Raw genomic sequence first — 27,190 nt, forward strand, 5'->3', positions numbered from 1 at the left:
GAGGGAGAAGCAGGCTCCATGCAGGGAGCCCGACTTGGGACTCAATCTTGGGTCTCCAGGATCATGCCCTGGGCGGAAGGCGGCGCTAAACTGCTGAGCCACCTGGGCTGCCTGATCTTGTCACTTTTTATTGCCTGTGAACAAGAATAGAAGGAAAAAAAAAAAAAAAGAATAGAAGGCAAAGACCAATACAGAGGGGCATCACCAGGGCTACCTGTAAGAGGTGTCCTAGATAAATGTTTGGGATAAATATTCCTAAGCTGAACACACAGGATTTTTTCCTTGAATTTCTCTTAACTGCATATATAAAAGCATTTGTAAATTACATGTGCCAGTTTAGAGAAGAGTAAATATTCATGAATTCACCAACCAAGCTAATAGAATATTGCCAGTACCTCAGAATCCACCGAGTGCCCTTAAATGCCATTTCTTTTTTATCCTCAGTACCTCATTATACCTAACTAATTTACAGAGTTAAGTTACAGTTCTCTGGCTTTTCATTATTGTTTTACTACCTGCTGATGTAATCCTAAATGAAATGTTCTAGTTTTGAACTTGAAAGGGAATCACACTCTGCATTCTTCTATGACTTGCATCTTATTTTGAGATTTACATATACATTAAACGAGGTTCTCCTTTTCCACTGCATAGCCACACTATACAAATGCACCAGCAGTTGTCTCCATTCCTCTGTTGCTGAACACCTGGGTTGGTTGCTTCTTAGTTTTTGCTGTTCCGAAAAATTTACTAATGATCTCCGTATCTTCTGGGCCCATTTACAAGATTATCTCCAGGATAGAGTTCTAACAGGGGACTTCCAGATTATGCACACATTCAGTAAGAAGTTTTTTAAGTCCTTGCACTACTGTACGTGCTGTATTAGTTCATAGCAATATTTTGCAGTGGAAATGGTTCCCAGGGATGGATACATTCTAATGAATCTATGTGTACTCAGATGACACTAAGTGAGGCTTAGGTGAAACCCAACACATCTGTGGTCTTGTGCTGACTTTCCTCCTCAGATCTTTCTCAGACATTGTCTCAGGTGCCATTAAAATAGGTAAGCAGTTACTGCATGACACCATCAGCCTTGTGATTTCAGTATCATGACACTGTCTTACTTAATGACAAGACTCTGAAATATCAAGTAGTGGGGCACCTGGATGGCACGGTTGGTTGAGCATCTGATTCTGTATTTCAGCTCAGGTCTGATCGCAGGGTCATGAGATCGAGTCCTGCCTTGGGCTCTGTGTTCAGTGCAGAGTCTGCTTGGGTTTCTCTCTTCACCTCCCTCTGCCCCTCCCCTTCATGCTAGCTAACTCTCACTTTCAAAATCTTTAAAAAATAACCCACCCACCCCCCTACATATCAAGTGGTCATCTCATTTAAATTTTGTGCAAAGGACAAAGAATTAGATTTTATAGATTTCAAATTGCATATACAATTTTCAGTATAGGGGTGCCTGGTTAAGCGTCTACCTTCAGTTCAGATCATGATCCCAGAGTCCTGGGATTGAGCCCCACATTGGGCTCCCTGCTCATTGGGGAGCTTGCTTCTTCGAAGCTTTCCTCTGCCTTCCCCTCTGCCTACTTGTGCTCTCTCTCTCTCAAATTAATAAATAAAATCTTTAAAAAGAATGGCATAGTGTGCAAAGTGGTACACGAAAATGAACCTTGTCTAGAGTTCATCAAAAAGGGAATGAGATCAATCCTGAATTGGTTTTGAAATCCAGAAAGTTTCTCAGAGAACTGTTATATGGGTTAGACTTTTAAAAATGAACAGGTGTTTTCAAAGACAAGTTGAATAAATACATTCAAGTCAGAGGGGAAAGGCCTACAAAACTCACTGGGCTTGTGAAAGTCAAGACCTGAGTTTTACTCCCCCAGTAAAAATTAGATGTTACATTCAACCCTGTCAAGCAGTGTGCCCTGCTTCCCTCCCTGCATTATTTTTCTCTCTAACTCTTATTTTACTCATTAAGCCATTTAATATTTATGTATTTCGCAGTGCCAGGATGTAATCTCCATGAGGACAAGAATTTTCCCCAGTCCTTAGAAAGGTACCTTAGGTGTTCTGTTGTAGGTTATTAATAGATATTTATCAAGTAGATGAATAAATGAGTGGAAAGCCTTAATTCAATGACTTGATCTCCAGGTTTTATGCAGATCTGTTGAAAGAATCTCCTATTGCCACAAGCCTTAGGGTTGTCATTGCTGTCAACTAAATTCAGACGATGGTCCCGTGGTTTTCTTAGCTACACTAATAATTCAGATTATCTATGCTTGGTAGCTTGTGTGATGTTTAGAGCATTCAGTGGAAAAGAATTAGATCATTGTTATTGGAATAAGTACATCTGTCAGGATTCAGAGGGCCTAGAGAGCTTTCAGCCACAATGTGTCACTGATCCTCATGGAGGAGCCCCACCTCTCTTAGACCATCTCATTGTTTGCCTGGCTAGTATCCAGGGTATAGTTATAATACTGCCCAGAGTTTGAATTGTGGAAGGATAATACTGAAGATAAGAGTGACACTCAAGAAACATTAAAAGCATTCACTAGGACTTCTCATCCTAAGCAAGCAAGGAAATGTTTGTGGACATAAATTTGGAGGTGTTCATCTAAACAAAGTAGATCAAACTTTTGGCTTATCAAAATATATTGACATGGGTTAAATCAGGAGGGTTACATTACAGTTTCCTGAGTGACTGATGTAGACACGTAGTAGATAATATATGGGATATTGAATGACATGACAAGTCCTTTCCATACTCTCATGACAGGACTTGAAAGGATTGCAGAGCTGAAGTGGATGGTCCAGTAAAATTTCTGGGACCTTTGCATGAGGCAACACTAGGAGACTCTTCAAAAAGCATTTTCAGGGATCTCTGGGTGGCTCAGCAGTTTAGCACCTGCCTTTGGCCCAGGGTGTGATCCTGGAGTCCCGGGATCGAGTCCCATGTTGGGCTCCTTGCATGGAGCCTGCTTCTCCCTCTGCCTGTGTCTCTGCCTCTCTCTCTGTGTCTCTCATGAATAAATAAAATCTTAAAAAAAAAAATAACGAAAAGCATTTTCAGGGATAACTGTGTGGCTCAGTGGTTGAGCATCTGCCTTTGGCTCGGGGCGTGATCCTGGGGTCCCTGGATCAAGTTCCACATCGGGCTCCTTGCAGGGAGTCTGCTTCTCTCTCTGCCTGTGTCTCTGCCTCTCTCTCTCTCTCTCTCTGTGTGTGTCTCTCATGAATAAATAAAATATTTTAAGAAAAGCATTTTCATAGAGAATGGCACTGTTCTTGAAATGGGATCTCTGATCCCAGGAACTCCTCAGGTAGGGTAACTTTATTACACAGGTTTGATGCATGTTGGCAATAGGATTTTGCCCATGTAACAAATACAATCCCATCGCTCTCATAACTCCACCTTTACAGAAGACCACTTTGTTGTTTCTTCTTCCACATGGAAACAAGCATTGTGGGGTTGTATTGTTTATTTTGTTTGGCTTCCCTCACTGAACTAACATTTTGAGAGGTATTGATGTTGTATCTTTCAGTGTTTATTCTTTGCTGAGCAGTATTCTATTCTAATATACTATAATTTGTTTATCCATTCTCCTGTTGATAGACATTTGGGTTGTTTCTGGATGTTTGAATTATACAGTTCTTGTGTACATTTTTTAAAGATTTTATTTATGTGAGAGAGAGAGAGAGAAAGAGGAAGAGAGAGCATGAACAAGGGAAGGAACAGAGGGAAGAGAGGGAGAAGCAGACTCCTGGCTGAGCCGGGAGCCCAACATGGGGCCTGATCCTAGGACCCCAATATCATGACCTGAGCTAAAGGCAGATGCTTAACCGACTGAGCCACCCAGATGCCCTAAACATTCTTCTAGATGATCTTTTGTGGACACAAAATGAAGATACTGCAGATTGAGGTTTCTCAGCTTTGGCACATTGTAATTTTGGACAGATAATACAGATGGTACTTTATTGGCCAGGGGGTGAGGTGGTGGGGGCCACCCTGGGCATTGTAGGATATTCAGCAGCATCCTAGGTTCTAATCACTAGATACTAGGGAGACCCTCTTCTTCCAGTGTGACAACCACAATGTCTCTAGAGCTTGCCAGATGTCCCTGGGGGGTGTGTGTGTGCAAAAACCAGCCAGGGTGATAGTGGATACATTTGGGGAATATAAATAAATTAAAAAGAAATCTAAAAAAAATAAAAATAAAAAAAATAAAGATTTCTTAAATATCTGAGATTAAGCCTCATGATCCAATGTAAGAAATGGGAAATCTCTACTGTTTTTGCCCTAGGAAAGAGAAAGGAGCTTCCATGTCCCAATTTCATTTCTAATTATAAAATGCCATATACTGGCAAGAACTTTGACAGTACAAGTATATAACAGAAGAAAACAAAGGTTATCTGTAATCTCATAACTCAAAGAGCTACTTTTCACATTTTGATTTAAAACTTAGATACAGGGACACCTGGGTGACTCAGTGGTTGAGCGTCTACCTTTGGCTCAGGTTGTGATCCTGGGGTCTAAGGATCAAGTCCCGCATAGGGCTCCCCACAGGGAGCCTACTTCTCCCTCTGCCTACGTCTCTGCCTCTCTCGGTGTGTCTCTCATGAATAAATAAAAAATAAAATATTTGAAAATAAATAAAACAATAAAACTTAGATACATTTTTACCCCCATGTCTCTTTCACATAGTACGTGTGAGCATGGAATTTGCAAAACTGGCAATCTGTGTATATATGCTCATTTAAGCCAGATTTTTTTAAGGATTATATTTATTTATTCATGAGAGACACACACACACAGAGGCAGAGACACAGGCAGAGGGAGAAACAGGCTCCATGCAGGGAGCCCAATGTGGGACCCGATCCCAGGACTCCAGGATCACACCCTGGACCGAAGGCCGGTGCTAAACCGCTGAGCCACCCAGGGATCCCCATAAGCCATATTTTAAAAAATAGTAATAGAAGGTGATTTTAAATTAACATTTGGAAAAATGTGAAAGTGTGTATTTCTGCTACCATGGAGCACCTTGATGTTCATTGGGTTGACACAGCAGAAGTGTTCGGTGTGTTGGAGTCTGCTAAGCATTCACAATGGAGGCAGATGAGGTTTTCAGAATTATGTTGTCTTATTTATTGCTGCTTGCCAGACTACTCCAAACCGTAGGAGCCAGAGCAGGAACCGTTTTTAAAAATAAATTTCTCACGATGCTGTGTGTGAAGCATTCATATTGTACTTGGGGGGATGGGTATCTAACCTCTGGTCTATGTGATTCCTGCCAGGACTGAACATCCAAGATGGCTTCTTCATTTACACATCTGACACCAGGCAGGAGTGGCTGAGATTATAATTATGGAGCTTCTATTTCCACCATCAGCTGCTGCTTTGGTCCTCTTAATGTAGTCCCAAAGCCCTTACCCCTCACTGGTCTCATGTGGTCTGGACAGAATAGCTGGACTCCATACAGGGTAGATCAGAGCTTCCAAGAGTGCAAAACAGAACCTGCAAGGAACCTTTCATCTCTTTAAATAGCATTTTATAGTTTTCAGTTAATAGATCTTGCATAACTTTTCTCACATTATTCCTTACATATTTCATATTTTTAAGTTCTATTTGTCTTTTTTTTTCCCCTCAGAAAATAGGGCAACAGCCTTTTTAAAAGTATATTGCTACTACACCTGAGGCTCATTCTTCTTTTTTATTAAATTCAATAAGCTAACATATAGAACATCATTAATTTCAGATGTAGAGTTCGATAATTCATCAGTTGCCTATAACACCCATGCTCATCACATCCAATTATCTGCCCCCCCAACCCCCCTCTGCAACCCTCAGTTTGTTTCCTAGAGTTAAAGAGTCTCTCGGGGCACCTGGGTAGCTCAATGGTTGAGCATCTGTCTTTGGCTCAGGTCCTGGGATCAAGTCCTGCATCAGGCTCCCCACAGGAAGCCTACTTCTCCCTCTGCCTATGTCTCTGCCTCTCTCTGTGTGTCTCTCATGAATAAATAAAATCTTTAAAAAAAAAGTCTCTCATCATTTTTTCTCCCTTTCTGATGACTTCAGTTTTCCCTCCTTTCCCCTATGATTCTGTGTACTGTTTCTTACATTCCACATGTGACTGAAATCATATAATTGTCTTTCTCTGATTGACATTATTTCACTCCGCATAATACTCTCTAATTACATCCATGTTGATATAAATGGTAAGTATTCACCCTTTCTGATTGCTGAGTAATAATCCATTGTAATCCATTGTGTATGTGTGTATGTATATATATATATATAAAACAATGACAGATGAATGGATAAAGAAGATGTGGTATATATACACATTGGACATCTCAGCTTTTTCCACAGTTTGGCTATTGTGGACATTGCTGCTATGAACATTGGGGTGCAGGTGCTCCTTCACATCACTACATCTGTATCTTTGGGGTTAATACCCTCTAGCACAGTTGCTTGGTTGTAGGGTAGCCTATTTTTAGCCAGAGGAATGTTGAAAAAGAAAACCAAAACTGGTGGCATCATCATGCCAAACTTTAAGCTGTATTACAAAGCTGTGATCATCAAGACAGTATAGTACTGGCACAAACACAGACACATAGATCAATAATTCTATTTGTTTTTAAAATTTCAATTTTGGATTGTTCATTGCTATGGTATAGAAATACAGTGGATGTTTATTCCATCTGTATCTCACAACTGTACTAAATTCAGTTATTCCCGTTTGTTTTGTTTTTGGTACATTGTATATGTTGTTCAATCTAAGATGATCCAGTCTTCTTCAAAAATGGCGATTTTACTTTTTATTTCCCATCTGGGTGTCATATTTATCTTTCCTAGCCTTATTGCACTAGCTGAAGCCTTTAGTACAGTAGTAAGTAGAAGTGAGGGCAGATATCCTTGCTTTGCTCCTGATTTCAGGGAAAGAATCCAATTTTTTTGTCATTATGTATCAAATTAGCTGGTTTTGAAAATTTTTTTTTTTATCAGGATGAGTAAGTTCCTTCTTTCTTAGTTTGCTCAGTCCTTATCTGGATTGGATGTTACATTTTGTGAAAAGCTTTTCTGCATCTATTGAAATGATCATATGTTTTTTAATTCTTTGAGTTTTTTAACATGGTAAATTATGTTGCTTGATTTTAAAATACTAAAACAACCTTACATTCCCTGGAGAAACCTTACTTGGTTGTGCTGTATATGTATGTACTTAATGTTACCAAACTGTACACCTAAAAATGGCTAAAATGGTAAATTTTATGTACATTTTACCACAATTAAAAAAAAAATCCAAGCCCCCCTACCCCCCAAGAACAATCACACCTGCATTTGGCTACCTCAGTAAGCCAAACAGAATCACATTCCTTGAGGGAAAATCTGCAGACCCAGCTGTTAGGGAGAAAGGAGCACATGTTCCTTCACATTATGGGAGAGCCAGGTAAGCAAGGAGTAGGGACCTTATACCAGGTAGCCTAGTTTTGAACATTCTCTTAGGAATAGTGTCACCTTTTACTCTCTCTCTCTCTCTCTCTCTTTTTTTTTTTAGGGATTTTATTTATGTATTAGAGAGAGAGAGAGAGAATGAATGGGGGGAAGGGCAGAGGGAGAAGCATACTCCCTGCTTAGCAGAGAGCCTGATGCAGGGCTCCATCCCAGGACTCCAGGATCACATCCTGAGGAAGGCAGACATTTAACTGATTGAGCCCCCCAGGCGTTCCTCATCTTTTATTTTCTTGCATACAAATGTGTACCATGAGATTGGTTTTAGATTGTGAACTTGATGGTGTATGGTGGAATCAAATGTAGAGAAATGATGCCAGTCTTCCCTAGATAGGTCTTCAAGTGCCGGGAAATGAGCAGACTCTCTGGCTCACTCATCTGCCTCTTCCCCCATCTCCATCCTGCCACTAAGATAATGCAAGTCATCATGTCTGCACCTGACTCAGAAGCCTTTGGTGTCTCCTCATAACTACAGGAAAGGATTCAAGCCCCTGAATGTGGCCCACAAGGACCTCGATTTGATATCTGACCTCTTGTAAATATATTTACCCCTTGCCCTTCTTACTTGTGGAATTCCAGTAATGCTACAATGTGTGACTGTTCCTTTGAGTCTGGTGTCTCCTTCACCTGGAAAGACATTCCTCATCTTATTGCTTGGTAAGCCCAGCCAGATACCTCTCCTCTCAATGAATTGTTTTCTGCCCTCCCTGCACTTGGTACATACAAGTTGGTGGATTTGTCCCCCAAATGTGTGATGGTTAATGTTATGTGTCAAACTGATTGGGCCACAGGGTGCCTAGCTATTTGGTCAAACATTATTCTGGGTGTTTCTGTGAGGATGTTCTCAGATGAGATTAACTCTTTTAATTGATGGGTTTTAAGGACACCGGGGTGGCTCAGTCGGTTAAGCAGCTGCCTTTGGGTCAGGTCATGATCTCAGGGTTCCAGGGATTGAGCCCCAGGTTGGGCTCCCTGCTTAGCTAAAAGTTTACTTCTCCTTCTCCCTCTGCCTCTCCTACTTGCTTGTGTGCACTTGCTCTCTCTCTCAAATAAGTAAAATTTATTAAAAAAAGATTTCATTTATTTATGAGAGACACAGAGAGGCAGAGACATAGGCAGAGGGAGAAGCAGGCTCCTCAAGGAAACCTGATGTGGGTGGGACTCAATCTCGGGACCAGGGGATCACCTAAGCTGAAGGCAGACGCTCAACCGCTGAGCCACCCAGGCATCCCAAGTAAATAAAATTTTTAAAAAATCTTTAAATTGGTGGGCTTTGTGGAAAGCAGATTGCTCTCTCACTAATGTGGGTGGGCCTCAGCCAATCAGTTAGTTGAATGCTTGAGTAGAACAAAAAGACCAGCCTTCTCTAAGCAAGAGTGAATTTTCCAGCACATGGCCTTTGGGCTTGATCTGCAACATCAGCTCTTCCTGGTTCTACAGCAGACTGCTTTTAGTCTGGAATATCAGCTCTTCCGGATCTCAAGTTGGCTATCCCACCTGGTAGATTTTGGACTCTCCAGCCTCCATAATCATGTGAGGCGATTCTTTATAATAAATCTCCTTCTATGTCTATGTACATGCTATTGGTTCTATTTTTCTGGAGAGCTCTAATACTAAAATGCCTATCCGTGTTTCTAGCTTTATTATGAATTCCTTATGGGCAAGGATTCTATTTTATTGGCCTTTGCATACATGGGATCCAACATTTGTCCAGAGAGTATTTGTTGACTAGAGTTAAATTGACAGTACTTTAAAACGATGAAATTTCATCTTCCTGGAGTGTTAAGTAGGACCCCATCTGTACTGGATACATTTTCAATAGAGACTTTGTAGGAACTATTGTTTTATATAAAATATATTTTCTGGTTCTTAGGGAGAAAAGGCCTCATCTATGAACCCAGTAATATTTTAACAGAAATATGTTTAGTGTGGTATTGATTTGCCTATCTTCTCTCTTAAAATTGGGCAATTGCTATGACCCGTCTTTCCCTCTTTTACACAACTGCTGTGATTTTTAAATTATGTAAAATAACTAATAAAATTAGTTGCCCTTTCTTATGTCTTTTGTCTGAGTAGTAAGCAGGCCACTGCTCTTCCAGATTCTTAGTGTTTGTAGAGTCTGGTCCTTAGAGTATTTTCTCTTAGCCTGTTCTGCCACCTGACCCAACTGCATCAGTCTGTGTAGCTGCTGCCATTGACAGATACCATTCACTTTCACTTACCTGAAACATTAATGAAATGCACCCAGGCACTTCAGGGGAACCTCTGTAATTCAAAATCTTTACTGAGCTAGTGGCTCTTTAGAGAGAAGGATAAAATTTCCCTGCAAGGGTGGCTGCCACTCCTTCAGGTAAAACTGAGATGACGCTAGGACAAGGTTGGCTACACCGCTAAATAGACTATTTTCATTCGGCCAGCAAAGCCTTTTGCGTCCCTTGCTTGCTAATTATTCAGTCTAACTTAACTTCAGATTGGGATGTCACGGGGGAGAACCCCCAGGCCTACCTGCGAGAAACTTTCTAGATGGAGCTGTTGTACTTGGGCCTGTGTCCGGCAGGGGGCGATGTTGTACCGCGAAACAGCCTCTGAGCACTTTGCGCGTTCATTTTTTCTTTGATTCTGGGATTTTATTTTATATTCTTTAGATCACCCGGGAGGGGACAGGAATCATCTCTACATGGGGTCATCTTGGCACGGGACAAGCTCTTTTGGTCCTTTGTGAGTATTCAGAGAATATGCATAGAACACATCAATTTTCAATGTTATTTTTAAATTTATTTTTGTTTCAAGTTTTTATTTAAATTTTAGTTAGTTAACATAAGTGTAATATTGGTTTCAGGAGTAGAAGTTAGTGATTCTTCTACTCCTGAAACCCATATTACCCAGTGCTCATCCTAATAGCTATCACCCATTTAGCCCATCCCCCGCCCACCTCCCTGCCAACAACCCTGTTCTCCATAAAGAGTTTGTTTTACAGTCCCTCCCTCCCACTATTTGTTTTCCCCAATGTTCATCTGTTTTGTTTCTTAAATTCCACATATGAGTGAAATCACATGGTATTTATCTTTCTCTGATTTGTTTCACTTAGCATAATACACTCTAGCTCCATCTACGGCATTGCAAATGGCAAGATTTCATTCTTCTTGATGGCTGAGTTAATACACCACATCTTCTTTTAGACACAGGAGGAGGGAGAAGCAGGCTCCATGCCGGAGCCCCACGCGGGACTCCATCCCGGGGCTCCGGGATCACGCCCTGGGCCAAAGGCAGGCGCTAAACCGCTGAGCCACCCAGGGATCCCCCACACCACATCTTCTTTATCCAATCTTCAGTTGATGAACATTTGGGATCTTTCCATAATCTGGCTATTGTTGATAATGCTGCTATAAACGTCAGGGTGCATGTGCCCCTTCGAATCAGTTTGTGTGTGTGTGTGTGTGTGTCCTTTGGATAAATACCTAGTAGTGGGATTGCTGGGTTGTAGGGTAGTTCTAGTTTTAGCTTTTTTGAGGAACCTACATACTGTTTTCCAGAGTGGCTGCACCAGTTTGCATTCCCACCAATACTGTAAGAGGTTCCCCTTTCTTTGCATCTTTGCCAACATCTGTTGTTTCCTGTGTTAGAACACATCAATTTTTATTTTTTAAAAGATTTTTATTTATTTATTCATGAGACACATAGAGAGAGAGGCAGAGACACAGGCAGAGGGAGAAGCAGGCTCCATACAGGCTCCATGCAGGGAACCCGACGTGGGACTCAATCCTGGATCTCCAGGATCCTGCCCCAGGCTGAAGGCGGCGCTAAACCGCTGAGCCACTGGGGCTGCCCAGAACACATCAATTTTTAAAATGGACCCATTCAACATCTATTTATTGAGTACCCACTTTGTCCCAGGAAGTGTTCTAAACAGAAGTAAAACAAACAGAACTATCTTTGTAGAGCACATGCTTTAGCTAGAGAGTTAGACAATAAACAGATAAACGAGTAAATACATAACCTAACAAGTATAATAGCAATCATAACTCATGATGATAGGACATTATGCTAGATAGTGCCATTTTCTCACTATACACTAAATCAAGATCACTTTTGTTTTCTTTTTTTAAAAAATATTTTATTTATTCATGAGAGAGAGAGAGGCAGAGACACAGGCAGAAGGAGAAGCAGGCTCCATGCAGGGAGCCTGATGTGGGACTTGATCCCTGGTCTACAGGATCAGGCCCTGGGCTGAAGGCAGCGCTAAACCGCAGAGCCACCCAGGCTGCCCTCACTTTTGTTTTCAATCCCCATTGCAAACATTGCTTACATCCTATCAGTTGAATTTGGGCATTTTATTTCTCCTACACAATGTAGACCCAAGGAGTTTAACACATGCTCGGGGGTGCAGCAGCTACCAGGAGATTAACTGTTCTTTGATGGGAGCTTGAAAAGGGCAAGGAGTAAGAGTAAGAGAGGGTAGTCCGGATGGTGGAAGCAATGAGGAGGCTTTTTCCCCTCTCCATTTTCAGCACCCAGCACTGTCTCCTGCCAGAGGGCCATGGACGAGGGCTTCTGAATCCAACCCAACTGTAAAAGTTTAGGTCCCTTCTCTGCCTAAAATTCCTCAGCAGGCTCAACTTTTTGAATCTGTAATTTTATGCTTTCATCAAATTGAGAAAATTTTAGTCATTATTCTTCATTTTTTTCTCCTTTGCTCTCTCTCTGATGCTTTCAGATAACTGTTTTTCATATTTTGTGCAGAGTTTATATTTTTATCTGTAGAATTGGCCTAGATCTAGTGAAAGATGCCAGAAGCTCTGGAGGGTAGACCAAGATGTCGGGGTAGGAGAATCTAATGTATTCCAACCCAAATGATTTCTGTAGTTCTCCAATAACAAATACAGTATACAATCCTCCGTGGTTCGTATATTCTCACAAATCTGAGCATCTCTGACCCCAGAAATCAATGACGCTTAGTTACCAGGCACCCACACTACACCAACAGGAGGGTCAGTCGGTCAAGACTTGAGATGAAAGTATACAAAGAATTTGCTTAATATTCAGGACTTTGAGCCCAACAACAGCGGTTTGTTCAAATTACTTGTGGTAATCAATAATTTTGACAAGTATTTAAAAGTGGACTAAAGAATGCTTTTGGTATGCAACAATGTTCACCATACGATGTAGAAAAATGTTATGGAGTTTATGTACGACATACTCCCATTTTTCTTATCTGTTTATTTAGGTATGGAAATCGCAACCAGGGTGTGAAAGGAAAATATGTTTTATGCAACATGGTACAAATGTTAAGTGTTAGCAGCAGTTCTGAATTGTGGGATTGTGGATGGTATCTTCTCTCCATTTTTACTCTTTTATTCATTTCTCCAAAGCAAACCTTCTAATTTCCTCTACTCTCTATTTCTCCACCCTGCTTTCTGTTTCTCCATAGCCTTTCCCATCATTTGGGAAACTATTTTATTTTACTCATTCCTTTGTGTTGTCCATCCAGTTAATATCAGAACTCAAGAGGCTAGGGAATTTTGTCTTTTTTTTTTTTTTTTCTCTGCATGAGTTTTCCTTATTCTAGTTTTCTTAGTCCCCCATAGCAGGGGGCAGGACCGAGTTCAATCAAGCCCAGCAGGCTGGCTGCAGAGCCGTCGTCTCATTCACTGCCTCTCAGCAGTAAGGCTAATGATGACGCTCCCATTTGGCAGGAGAGACATTTCCTAATTTGCTGCCATCACTTTGGGGCTAGGACATCTTCAGGGTTCCCGGCCGCTGTTTTTCCTATTCTTTCCTGAAGAAAACCAGGCTCCCACGGAGGCACGAGGACCGCCCTCGGAGCCACGCCACGGTCCGCAGACACAGCGTGGCCTGGAGAAACCGCACCTGAGCGCGCTCAGAAACCGCGACAGCGCGGGCCTCTTCGCAGAACCCGCCACCGGGTAACCAGCGACGCTACCGGTCTCTAGGCGAGCGGAGGTGGCGTGCGCTCTCTGCGCGCCTGCGCACACTCCCGCCGGCTCCGCAATGCCCCCACCTCCTGGGCCACGCCTCCGAGTCCCGCGGCTTTCAATCGCAGGCACGCAGGCTCCGGCGCTCGGGTTCCTCCTCTCGTTCTCTACAACTCAAGGACACGCCCCTGCCGCTAGGCCCCGCCCCTAGCTCCTCGGGCTCCTCCCCCTTTACTCCGCCCGCCTCGGGAGGTTCACCGACTGCTCGCTCGGAGCCTGGGCGTTGGCCCCTACGGCCCTTCGGGTGAGAGTAGTGGTTTCCGGGCGGAGGCCGCTGGGCTGTTACCGCGGGTCGCAAGTCGGAGCCCGGAGGCCGGGCCGGACAGCCGAGGCGGGCCGCCCTGATCCCAGCGGTGCAGCCCCAACGGGGACGCCGCTGCGGAGCCTTCCTGCGCGGACTACATTTCCCAGAGGCCCGCGCGGCGCGGTTCTGCGGCCCGCGGGGGGCGGGTGCGCGGAGGCCGCAGCTGCTGCCCGGCTGGGGACAGGTGGGTGGGGCGAGCTCGCGGAGTAAGCGTGTGAGGCAGGCTGGACCCGAGAGGCCTGCGAGCGACCAGGTTATGCTGGGAAGTGTGAGAGCGAGAATGAGAGAAGTGGTGTGCATGTGTGTGGAAGGTGAGTTCGAGTGCGAGGCTCCAGGAGAGACGAAGTGGAAGGTGTGTGTGTGAGCTGCCAGAGATGTGGGATATGTGTGTGAGAGAGAGTGTGAGCTGCTAGAGATGTGGGACCTGTGTGAGAGTGTGAGCTGCTAAAGATGAGGGGCGTGTGTGTGTGTGAGAGAGAGACAGTCTGAGCTGCCAGAGATGTAGGACGTGTGTGAGAGAAAGTGTGCCAGAGATGTGGGACGTGTGTGTGTGAGAGTCTGAGCTGCCAGAGATGTGGGACGTGTGTGTGAGAGAGTGTGAGCTGCCATAGACGTGGGGTGTGTCTTGTGTGTGAGTGCAAGATGCCAGAGATGTGGGAGGTATGTGTGTGAGAGAAAGTGTGAGATGCCAGAGAGGTGGGACATGTGAGAAGGTGTGAGAAAATGTGAGATGCCAGAGATGTGGGAAGTGTGTATGTGAGAGAAAGTGTGGGCTGCCAGCATGTTGGTGTGTGTGAGACTGCAGTATGTGTGTCTGTTCTATGAGGTGCCTGAGTGTGAGAGAGGGCACTATATTTGGTGTGTGTGAAGAGGGAGCAGCTACACAATGTGTTTCTGTAGTGGTAAAACGAAAACTACAGGTCCAGTTTGGCACTTTTTAGGCCCACTTTTTAGTCCTCATATGGGCAGTTTTTACTCATCCTAACTGCAGTTTCACCCTACCCCAGAAATGGAGTTTTCACTGACCAGCCAAGAATTTTCTGGGTGGCACCAATGAGGTAACATGTCACAGGGGCCCTCTCCTAACCCCCAAAGGAAGATGAGGTAATCTACTTAAGAGAAAGTTATCTTGCCTGAAACAATCCTTTCCTTTCTTTTGCTCATAACTTCTTGCGCCACTCTCCTTCCTGTAAAAATGTCTGTTTTGTACAACTCCATGGCGCTCCCCTCTACTTGCAGGATAGGAGGTAGCCCTGTTCTTGAATTGATGAATAGAACCAATTAGATATATTTTTTAATTTGGGATTTATTTATTTTTAAAAATGTTTTATTTAAATTCAGTTTGCCAACATACAGTGTAACACCCAGAGCCAATTGGATATTTAAATTTTCCTCAGTTGAATTTTGTTCTTGAACAGTATTTCTGTGTGACAAACCCAGGTGTCTTTGAAAGGGTCCATTGAGAACATATGTGTTTGTGTGTGTGAGTGTGGAGTGTGAGGGACCATGTTGGTGTGTGAGAGAGAGGAAGCTAGTGGCATGGTTGTGTGTGAGACCAGAGTGAGCAGGAGAGAGACCAGGTGAACTGCCCATTGTCCCCTGAAGGCTTAGAGATATAGCCTCTGTTAGGTTGTGAAGTGTGTTTGAGTGAGCAAAACAGAAATGGGAGGGCAGTAAGCCGTGTTATGTGTGAGAGAATAAGATTGTGGGGTGTATATGTGATGCTTGTATTTCACCATGTATGTTTGTATCCAGGTCTCTGAGACCATGGTGTATGTGACTGCCTAGGATGTGCCTGCCTTTGGGTGCTTGGCATTCTGTCCTCTGTGGTCAGGAAGTAGGTGAGATCTTGTGTCAGGGTTTGTGTGTCATGCTGTATGCTTGTAGCTGCCCCAGAGTGGCTGATGTGTGTGGGGAGACTACCTGGAAGATTGATAGCACTAGCTTCTTGATGTGTGTTGGGTTTTGGTACTGTGTCAATGAACTAAGAATCCAAGAGCAGAGTTCCCTGCTCCCAGTTCAAGAATTCCAGTAAAAAGCAGTAGGTGAGGTGCCTGACTGGAGCCCATGACTAGAACACGAGACACCTTCAGTTTTAGGTAACAAAATGAGGGGAAACCAAGGGACTTGAAGACAAAGGTGAGAGTGAAGGTGGCAGAATCGGATGCTAGATTGTCCTGTTGTCCGTTGTTCCAGCGTGAGAGGCAGGCGAGGCCTGTGGATATTTGGGTGGAGTGATAACCCTGGCCTCTGATGTGCTGGAGTCAGATTTCCAAATTGTAGACTGTGTCAAAGCATGAAGCAGAGATGCAGGAAGGGAAAGACCCACCTTTGCTTGTACAAATAAGACCAAAGAAGGGGGAGGCAACTTTTAGGAGAAAGATTTAGGAACTCAAGCGTAAGAGAAATAGAATTCTAAGTTACAGTCCTCAGTAGCCATCAGTGACCTAGAATCTTCCAGTTATTTGGGCAGTGGCATCATGGAAAGCTGGGAGGAAGAAGGGAAAGACAGAATTTTTAGGCTGATGATTCTGGGAGTAGAGAGCAGGCATCATCATCTCACACCCCTTTCTCTCTCTCCACCCTGTCCTCTAGGACACTGCTGTTCTCCAAGAGAGAAGCCAGGAAGGGAAGGTGGAAATGACTGTTGAACTAGTAAAAGCCATATCCCAGGTCAGTTATTCCATTCTCATCCATGAAAGGCAGTCTTAGTCTTTAGGACTTAGTAAAGCCTCTTTTTTGAAAATTCCTCAAGTAACAGTCGTCTTGACAGGCCTGGTTCCCACTTTTCCCAGAGCACACTATCTAACTCAAACTGCTTAATGGGTAAGTAAAACTGAGTATGATGAGGCATAGATGTCGGGCTCCCTGCCTGGAACCTGCTTCTCCCTCTGCCTGTGTCTCTGCCTCTCCTTCTCTCTGTGTCTCATGAATGAATAAATAAAATCTTTTTTTTTTTAATTTTTTTTTCTTATTTATTTACGATAGTCATACAGAGAGAGAGAGAGAGGCAGAGACACAGGCAGAGGGAGAAGCAGGCTCCATGCACCGGGAGCCTGACGTGGGATTCGATCCCAGGTCTCCAGGATCGCGCCCTGGGCCAAAGGCAGGCGCCAAACCGCTGCGCCACCCAGGGATCCCTAAATAAAATCTTAAAAAAAAAATGATGAGGCATAGAGCCTCCTCTGAGCCTCCTCCTCCCACTTCTTCTTCTTCTTCTTCTTTTTTTTTTTTTTTTAAAGATTTTACTTATTTATTCATGAGAGGCACAGAGAGAAAGGCAGAAACATAGGCAGAGAGAGAAGCAGGCTCCCCGCCAGCAGCCCGATGTGGAACTTGATCCCAGGACCCTGGGGTCACAAACTGAGCCACAGGCAAACCTCAACCACTGAGCCACCCAGCCATCCCAACTTTTGAAAATTAAAAAAATTTAAATAGGTGAGATAGAATGAAATTTAAGACCCAAAACCACCCTTTGCTTTTCAGTTCTTAGGAGACAGATACATCTTTCAGGGTTATTTTGTTCATATATAGTTAGTTTTTTCCCTTCACAGCTTCTGTGTTTTGGGGTTCTGTTTAAAAAACCCTAGTCCATCCCAAGTATGTAGATTAAGTTTAGATTTGATTTTTGTGATTTTTTTTCCTGTGAAAGTAAGGTTCAAAATTACATTAAATTTAAATTGTTACATTAAATGTTTAACCTATGATAAGTGAAGCAAGGGTTCATTTTTTTCACCCACTTGTCTCTCCATTTGACCCAGTGGCATTTATTGAATAATTCATCTCTCTCTTTTTTTTAAGATTTTATTTATTTATTCATGAGAGACATAGAGAGAGAGAGAGAGGCAGAGACACAGGTAGAGGGAGAAGCAGGCTCCATGCAGGGAGCCCGATGTGAGACTCAATCCCAAGACTCCAGGATCACACCCTGAGCCAAAGGCAAACTCTTAACCACTGAGCCACCCAGGCATCCCTAATTCATCTCTTTCTTTTCTTTTCTTTTTTCTTTTTTTTTTTTTTTTAATTCATCTCTTTCTTAACTGATTTCTTAACTTGATTCTGTTGCTGGACAACATTCAGTTTGGTTTTTTTGTTTGTTTTTTTTTTTTTTTAAAGATTTAATTAATTATTTAATTAATTAGTACAGGGGAGCCAAGAGAGGAACAGAGGGAGAGGGACAAGAGACTGCACTGAGCATGGAGTCCATCTATGGGCTTGATCCTAAGACCTCCAGATCATTACCTAAGCCGAAATCAAGTATTGGAGGCTCAACAGATTGAGCTACCCAGGAGCCCTGGATTAAATTCAGTTTTATTTGTATTTCTGTTTTCTTTTTTAATTATATTTTTTTATTTTAGAGAGCACATGGGCAGGGAGGTGCAGAGGGAGAGAGATCTTTTTTTTTTAGATTTTATTTATTTATTCATGAGAGACACAGAGAGAGAGGCAGAGACATAGGCAGAGGGAGAAACAGGCTCCCTATAGGGAATCTGACGCAGAACTCAAACCCAGGGCCCTGGGACCATGACCTGAGCCACAGGCAGATAGATGCTCAACCATTGAGCCACACAGGTGCCCCATGTCATGCTAGTTCTTAATGGCATAGCATCAGAAAATTGCATTCTAATTATACTCATTATTCTTATTGTGTAAGAAAAAATAAAATCAGCCCTATTAGTTCAGTGCCCCTTCCCTTCTGAAACACTGGGATCTCATAGAGGACCATTTGCAAAATATCAACTTAGATCATCTTTTTTGTTTTTGTAAAAGTTTTTTTTTTTTTTAATTTATTCATGAATGACAGAGAGATGCAGAGACATAGGCAGAGGGAGAAGCAAGTTCCCTGCAGGGAGCCCAATGTGGGACTCAATCCCAGGACCCTGGGATCATACCCTGAGCCAAAGGCAGACACTCAATCAGATGTCCCATCTTTTTTGTTTTTAAAGGTTCAACCACAGGTATAAGTTATTCCTTGAGGCTTGTATTTACTGCCCTGTGGCCACCTGTCCATCATATTTCCACATGCTGAGAAATGGGTTAGCAGCCTTGCATACAGTGCAATTTAACACTTCAAGAACCATTATTTTAGGTTGGAACTTCATATTGTAATGGTTTAATTTTTTTCTCTTCCAAGGGCTATTTCTTACATAAAGTAGAAACAATTTAAAGGTTCAACTTGGAGTTATGCATGAAAATGGGCATTGGTTGATCAAAAGTGTATTTATTTTATTTTAGGACTTGGTGACATTCAAAGATGTGGCAATAGACTTTTCCCAGGATGAATGGGAATGGTTGAACCCTGTTCAGAGGAATTTGTACAAGAATATGATGTTGGAGAACTATCAGAACCTGGTATCACTGGGTAAGAATATTTTCCTCTCTGCATAATTTAGAATTATGTTAGGGACTCTTATTTATTATTAAAACATTTTTTAAAAAGATTTATTTATTTGAGTGAGAATAACAGAGCACGAGTGAGGTGGAGGGGCAGAAAGAGAGGGAGAAGCAGACTCCCTGCTGAGTGGTGCCTAACACAGGGCTTGATCCCAGGACCAGAGATCATGGGCATCTGTCTTCAGCTCAGGTCCTTGAACTGGTGAGACACAAACTATAAAAATGGCTTCAGATATTCTTAGGAAACTTACTTGGACCCTTCTCGGCACTGGGCCACCTCACTGGCTATTAAGGGAACCCTTTTATTCTGCTTGTGGTTCACTGATCTTGAAACTAAATGTATGCCTTTCATCAAATTTGAGTAATTTTTACTTTTATTTTTTCAAATAATTTTTTCTGTTGTCCCTCCTACTATTTCAATTACAAGTATGTTAGAACCTTTGATATTATGCCCTAGGTAACTGAGGAGGATCTGTGTTCATTATTTAAAATCTTTTTTCTTTGAATGTCAGATTAGATAGTTTCTACTAACTTAACTTCAAATTTACTTACTCTTTTTTTTTTTTTTTTTAAGATTTTATTTATTCATGTGAGACAGAGAGAATGGCAGAGACACAGGCAGTGGGAGAAGCAGGCTCCATGCAGGAAGCCCAGTGAGGGACTGGACCCCGTGCCCTGGGATCACACCCTAAGCCAAAGGCAGATGCTCAACTGCTGAGCCACCCAGGTGTCCCTTACTTACTCTTTTTGTGTCTTCAATGTCTTGTTAAGCCAATGTAAATTTTTAAAAAGATTTATTTATTTGAAAAAGAGAGAGTGAGAACACAAATGGTAGGGGAGAGGCAGAGAGAATGTCAAGCAGACTGCACTGAGCACAGAGCCCAAAACAGGGCTTGATACACAACACTGAGGTCAGGACCTGAGCTGAAACCAAGAGTTAGATGCTTAACTGACTGCACCACTGAGGTGACCCCAAAGTAGTGAATTTTTAAATTTCAGATACTAGATTTTTCAATTCTAAACTTTCCATTTGGTTCTCTTTTATAATTTCTATTTTTCTGCTGAGAAATTCTAAGCATATTTTCCTTTACTTTTTTGGGTATAGATATAATAGTGATTATTAAATCCTGGTTTACTAATTCCAACATCTGTGTTATCACTGATTAACTCTTCATTAATTGCTTATTTTCCTAAGTGTGATTCACTTTTTCCTCTTTCTACTTAGTTGTAATAATTTTGGATTTTATCTCAGACATTGTAAATAATACATTGTAGAGGCTGTAGATTCTATTATATGCCCCTGAAGAGTTTTCTTTTGTTTTTAAAAGCAGGCAGTTAACTTGACTCAAACTCCAAACTCTGTCTCTAGGGGTTCTTTACAATACATCACTTACTGGCTGTCTAATGATCCTGTGAAAATACTGGGCAGAATTTCTGCCCCTAGCCTCTTAGAAAATCCTTTAACTTATAGAGTTGACTGTTGGCAGTCCCACTAGACTATGCCAAAAGCTTTATGTAATCTGTGTCTAAAATGTATTTTACCCCTTGGTAAATGCCTGGGTGGCTCAGCGGTTGAGCATCTCTGCCTTCGGCTCAGGGCATGATCCTGTGTGTCTCTTTGTGTGTCTCTCATGAATAAATAAATACAATCTTTAAAAAAATAGAATGTATTTTACCCCTTGATCTAATCATTCATGTTATGTCATTCCATTGGTATTAAGGAACTGGCTTATAGTTCTGAAATACCCAAAACATGGCCAATTTTCAAGGCCTTTTTTTTTTTTTTTTTTTTTTTTTTTTTTTTTTTTGTATGCAGGTCTTTGCATCTCCAAGCCATATGTGATCTCTTTATTGGAGCAAGGGAAAGAACCTTGGGAGATGAAGACTGAGATGACAAGAAGCCCATTCCCAGGTGAGTATGGGAGAACCAGATAGGGGAATCCTTTCTAGATAATGGCTCAACTATTTTCAAAGATGATACATTCTCCCTTCTTATCATATTTGGAAACTCTTCTCATGCCTTCAAATCCTGAGGAGAAAACCGAAACTTTACTATGTACCATGGCTCCCCAAATGTCTTCTCTCTAATAGCTAACTCAATTTGTAAAAGTCTTTATCTGGTCTCTCCCATCTTCTCTTTCCTTTTGCCATATAGACTTAGATAAGCTTCTCTGTTTCTTAAATCTTAACTCCTAAAGTAGGTGCTTGAAAATCATAACCTGTCCTACTGCTTTAAATCTTTCTTTGTGAGGCACCTCGGTGGCTCAGTGGTTGAGCCTTTCTGGGAGGTTGTGGTATTGAAGACTACCTTCATGGGAGGAATCCATGATGTATCCAGCTTTCTGTTTTTCTGTCCAGTATTTCTCCTCTTAGTTGTCTATTTAATATAAACCATAGGTGGGGATCCCTGGGTGGCGCAGCGGTTTGGCGCCTGCCTTTGGCCCAGGGCGCGATCCTGGAGACCCGGGATCGAATCCCACATCGGGCTCCCGGTGCATGGAGCCTGCTTCTCCCTCTGCCTGTGTCTCTGCCTCTCTCTCTCTCTCTCTCTCTCTCTCTCTATCATAAATAAATAAAAATTAAAAAAAAAAAACCATAGGTGATTGATTCATTGAACTTTTGTGTCCTCAATTCTAGAATTACTGAAGGCTGAGTGTTAGGAAGGAAAGAAACAAGTAGGAAGGGGTAGGAAGCTAGTTAACCTCTCAAAGTCCTTCTTAACTGCTTTAGTAGATTTGATCTCTTCTATCTCTGAACTTTTATACGAGCTTTACTTTTTACCGTATGGGCTCACACTTGATATTTCATATTTTCATTTCTATGTTCCTCAAGAACAGTTGGCCTTTTATTATGTTAATGTCCATAATGCTTGACAAATAGTAGAAAACTGCTTTAGGGAGCATTGGATTAGTCAGTAATTTATTATGGATAAGATAGGAAAAGAAAGCACTTTCTCTTTTGCGTTTCTTGATAGCAACTTTTTCCCTGAAGTTTCCTCTTAGTATCATGTCTTCAATACAAATTTCTTCATTATGGGCAGCCCCAGTGGCGCAGTGGTTTAGCGCCGCCTGCAGCCCAGGGCGTGATCCTGGAGACCCTGGATCAAGTTCCCACATCAGGCACTCTGCATGGGGCCTGCTTCTCCCTCTGCCTGTGTCTCTGCCTCTATCTCTCTGCCTGTGTCTCTGCCTCTCTCTGTGTGTGTGTCTCTATGAATAAATAAATAAAAATCTTAAAAAAAAACAAATTTCTTCATTATATATTTATTGAGAACTTATATATGCCTGAGTTTCTGTGATATATGTTAAGTGACTTAGTAGCAGTGTTTAAAGCATTTTTTTATTTCTTCCCTGAAGCTTATATTCTAGCTCACAAGGCAAGAGAGGTATTTTAAGTGGCCATAAAAAGAACTTAATAATAGTAATACCCACCTACATACCATTATGAAAGTAGTTTATTCAAAAAGACTTATGGCAAAACCCCATTAAGATGTGGCCTGGCAAGGGTGCCTGGGTGGCTCAGGTCCTGATCCCGGGGTCCTGGGATTGAGTCCTGCATCAGGCTCCCTGCAGGGAGCATGCTTCTCCCTTTGCCTGTGTCTTGCCTCTCTCTCTCTGTGTCTCTCATGAATGAATGAATGAATGAATGAATAAATAAATAAATCTTTAAAAAAAAGATGTGGCCTGGGAAGTGACGCTCTTAGTAAGCTGGTGAAAATGAGAAGGTGAATGGAAAAATGCCTTACCATGCAGCCTGAAGTTCAAGGATCTCTGAGAAATGAAGAGTTCACTGTATTGAAACATATAGCAATGATACATACAAACACTATTTTCTAGTTATGAAAAGATTAGTCTAGGAGTTTTTCCTAAACCCCAAGGGAAGTCATGAAGCTTAAGGTGTTTATGGTTGCTGGGAATCTGTGGAGATTTTTGATTAGCAGAAATTATGTGATGATACTGATATTTGAGCAACATTAACCTACCTATATGTGTAAGTCGACTAGAAATGAGAAAAGATAGAAGAATGGGGGCACCTGAATGCCTCGTCTGCTTCAGTTAAGGGTCTGCCTTCAGCTCAGGTCATGTGTTGGGCTCCCTGTTCAGCGGGGAGCCTGCTTACTCCTCTCCCTCTGCTACTCCCCCTGCTTGTGCTGTCAAATAAATAAACTCTTAGGAAAAAAAGAACAGAGGAATGGTGTTTAATTTATCTGCTATGTTAATACAGGATAAAATAAAATATTATTATTGCAGCCTACTTTTCTGAGACCTCATTATCCTATAATTAATTCTCTTAATCAGTTTTTCCATGTTTCCCTGAGCTCTGAAATCCACTTGCATAGTTTTCAGTTGATGTGCCGTTACATAATAGATTTTTGTGGGATTCACTATTTTTGTCCACATTAAATATTTCTTTTGTTATATCCCATGATAAAGGAAGCATTTGCTTTTTTGATATTTTTCAGATTCGGGATCTACATATGAGACACAAGAATTACCTCTGAAGCACTTTATGTATGATAATGTGTTAATGGAGAGAATTACACGCTATGGACTTGAGTGTTCTACTTTCAGAAAAAATTGGAAATGTGAAGATATTTTTGAGAGGCAGTTGGTAAGTCAAGAGACGTTTATCAGGCAAGAAGTAATCACTCATAACAAGACCCTTACTAAGGAAATAGATCGCAAATACAACAAATCTGGGAAATTTGTCTATCTAGACAATGTAGAAGAAAATGTTTATAATCACAAGTTAGATAAAAAAAGCTTTCCCCAAAATTCTGTGGTAGTAAAACACAAGAAAGTCTATGCAGGAAAGAAACTTTTTAAATGTAATGAATGTGAGAAAACTTTTACCCACAGCTCTTCCCTTACTGTTCATCAGAGAATTCATACTGGTGAAAAACCATATGAATGTAAAGAATGTGGGAAAGCCTTTAACCAGAGTCAACACCTTGTTCAACATCACAGGATACATACTGGAGAAAAACTCTTTGAATGTAAAGAATGTAAGAAAGCCTTCAGCCAAAACGTACACCTTATTCAACATCAAAGAATTCATACTGGAGAAAAACCGTATAAATGTATGGAATGTAGAAAAGCCTTCAGCCAACCTGCACATCTTGCTCAGCACCAGAGAATTCATACGGGGGAGAAGCCCTATGAATGTAAGGAATGTGGGAAAGCCTTCAGTGATGGTTCATCCTTTGCCCGACATCAGAGATGTCACACTGGCAAAAGACCCTATGAATGTATTGAGTGTGAGAAAGCCTTCAGGCAGAACACATCCCTTATTCGTCACTGGAGGTATTATCACACTGGGGAGAAACCTTTTGATTGCATTGATTGTGGGAAAGCTTTCAGTGATCACATAGGCCTTATTCAGCATAGGAGAATTCATACTGGAGAAAAACCATATAAATGTCAAGTGTGTGGGAAAACCTTCAGTTATGGCTCCTCCCTTACTGTCCATCAGAGGATTCACACCGGAGAGAAACCATATGAATGTGTTGTCTGTGGGAAAGCCTTCAGCCATCATGCATCACTCACACAACATCAAAGAGTGCATTCTGGAGAGAAACCTTATGAATGCAAGGAATGTGGGAAAGCTTTTAGACAGAGTATACACCTTGCTAGTCACTTGAGAATTCATACTGGTGAAAAACCCTATGAATGTAAAGAATGTGGAAAAGCTTTTAGCATCAGTTCACAGCTGGCTACTCATCAGAGAATTCATACTGGAGAGAAACCTTATGAATGTAATGAATGTGGTAAAGCTTTCAACCAGAGGGCACACCTTGCCCAACATCATAAAATTCATACAGGAGAGAAACCTTATGAGTGTAATGAATGTGGTAAAGCCTTCAGCCAGACTACCCGCCTTATTCAACATCAGAGAATTCATACTGGAGAAAAACCCTATAAATGTAGTGAATGTGGAAAGGCTTTTAGTGATAGCTCATCCCGTTCTCAGCATCGGAGACTCCATACCGGCCAAAGGCCCTTTGAATGTGTTGAATGTGAGAAGGCATTTAGAACAAAATCATCCCTTATTTGTCATCAAAGATGTCATACTGGGGAGAAACCTTATGAATGTAGTGTATGTGGTAAAGCCTTTAGCCATCGTCAATCCCTTACTGTTCATCAGAGAATTCATTCTGGAGAAAAACCGTATGAATGTCATGAATGTGGGAAAACCTTTAGTCAAATTGGACACCTTAATCTGCATAGAAGAATTCATACTGGAGAGAGATCTTATGAATGTAAGGAATGTGGAAAAGTCTTTAGACAAAGTGTACACCTTACTCATCATCAGAAAGTTCATGCCGTAGAGTCATCTCAGGCATCCAGCTCTTCCTCACCTCCTATGTCACCAAGCCCCATGAATATATCTGCTAGGTATTTTTGGAATTCATCCACTTTTAATCTTCATTGTCCTACTCCAAAACACAGTCATTTCACCTGTACTGTTCCAATATAAAAACTTGTCTTACATCCTGTTTCATTCCCTTCAAGTTCATTCTTCACACTACTGTCATGGTGGTCTTTTTAAACACGTAAATGTAATCAAACTACTCGCCTCTTAAAACCTTGATTATGAAAATTTAAACTATCTGATGTGCATGAAGTGCTTAGCATGGTGCCTGACCCAGACTAAGTGCTTGGTAAATGTTAAGTCAGTATCATTCAGAGCCTGCTTCAAAATTACTTTTGAAGAGTGAATTCTGGAAAGCAGTATATCAGTACTGGGAGATTATAATAATTTTGTAACTGAAACATCTTAAGGTGGATAATGAGGATTAACATGTAGTAATTTTTAAAGTTTGCTATTAGAATAACAGTGGCTCTCTCATGACTCCAAGGCTGTGTTACCTTGTTGGTCAGAAATTCAGTGTGACCTGGTACATAGAATATGTTTGAGGAAGTATCTAAAGCTCTGGATGTGACTGAAACAATAGAATCTATTGGGAAGAAGATAAGACTATAGTTAATAAAGGCAAAAAAAAAAAAAAACTAAAAATTCCTTAGTATTTAAAACTGAAACAATAGAGAGCTTGAATAGTTTAGCCCTATTTTAAAACACCCAGGCTCACAGACATAGTCTAAACTTTAAAGGAACTACTAATTAAAGTGTTGTAGAGTATAGAAAAAATACTTAAAATGTAATAATTTGAAGTATTTGGATATTTTTTTTCATGAGGCTAATTCAGTTCTGTTATCAACCCCCCTAAATGAAATGATAGATTAATTTACTTATGGTTCTATATAGAAAGGAAATTATAATCTGTACTGAAGGAAAACGGAAGTTCTGAATAAATGGAGATCCATATCTGTTTCTAGATCTAAATGGAAGTTTCAATGCTATAAAGATGTCTACATTCATTCAGTTTCAGTCATGATAACTGTAGGATATTTTTACGTTGACATTTTTGTTCTGAAGATCCTGTAGAGAGGTAAATAGGCAAGCATCATAGGAAATTTTTGGAAAAGATCATATACCCATGAATTCAATTTATTGTAAAAATAGTAATTTTTTTAAGTTTCTACTTACTTAGTTTTAAGTAATCTCTACACCCACTGTGGGGCTTGAACTTACAATCCTGAGATCAAGAGTCACATGCTCCTCTGACTGAGCCAGCTAGGCACCCCACAAAGTGGTATTTTTGATTATCAGTGGGGGAGATGGATTATTTAAATGGTGTTCCAACAGTTAACCAACTGGAAGTAAAATCAGAGCCACATTTTACTCCTTAAAGAGAAGTTCCCTGAATATGGATTAAAGATGTAATAGGAAACACAAAGTTTTAGAAGAGGATATAGAATATTTCTCTTTGAGTTCAAGAAGACTTGGTAAGCTGGACACAGAGTCCAGAAGCCATAAAGAGAGAGTGACAGGAAGGGGCATGTAAAAGATTTAGATCTTTTCCATGGTATAAGGCTATGCAAAGTTAAAAGGCACATGACAGGCTATGAGATATTTTAAATGTAT

The 27,190-nt window shown here is 41.4% G+C and overlaps 1 protein-coding gene across 9 annotated transcripts in view; it reads left to right on the forward strand.

Annotated features, from left to right (window-relative positions):
* Window positions 1-25,971, forward strand: part of ZNF471 (zinc finger protein 471) — a 40,535-nt gene extending 14,564 nt beyond the window's left edge. For 2 of the 9 annotated variants that reach the window (XM_025985359.2, XM_072760031.1), the window contains exons 4-7: window positions 16,406-16,483; window positions 19,046-19,172; window positions 21,021-21,116; window positions 23,667-25,971. In XM_025985359.2, coding sequence (XP_025841144.2) covers window positions 16,451-16,483; window positions 19,046-19,172; window positions 21,021-21,116; window positions 23,667-25,681 — 2,271 coding nt within the window. In that variant the 5' untranslated portion in view covers window positions 16,406-16,450 and the 3' untranslated portion in view covers window positions 25,682-25,971. Of the gene's footprint in view, window positions 1-13,537; window positions 15,910-16,405; window positions 16,484-19,045; window positions 19,173-21,020; window positions 21,117-23,666 lie in introns of those variants that run through there. The other 7 variants (XM_072760059.1, XM_072760055.1, XM_072760048.1 and 4 more) reach the window with 7 other exon arrangements.
* Window positions 25,972-27,190: the final 1,219 nt, after the last annotated feature.

The sequence above is a fragment of the Vulpes vulpes genome, chromosome 1 (genome assembly GCF_048418805.1).
Source record: "Vulpes vulpes isolate BD-2025 chromosome 1, VulVul3, whole genome shotgun sequence".
Taxonomy (NCBI): Eukaryota; Metazoa; Chordata; class Mammalia; order Carnivora; family Canidae; genus Vulpes; species Vulpes vulpes.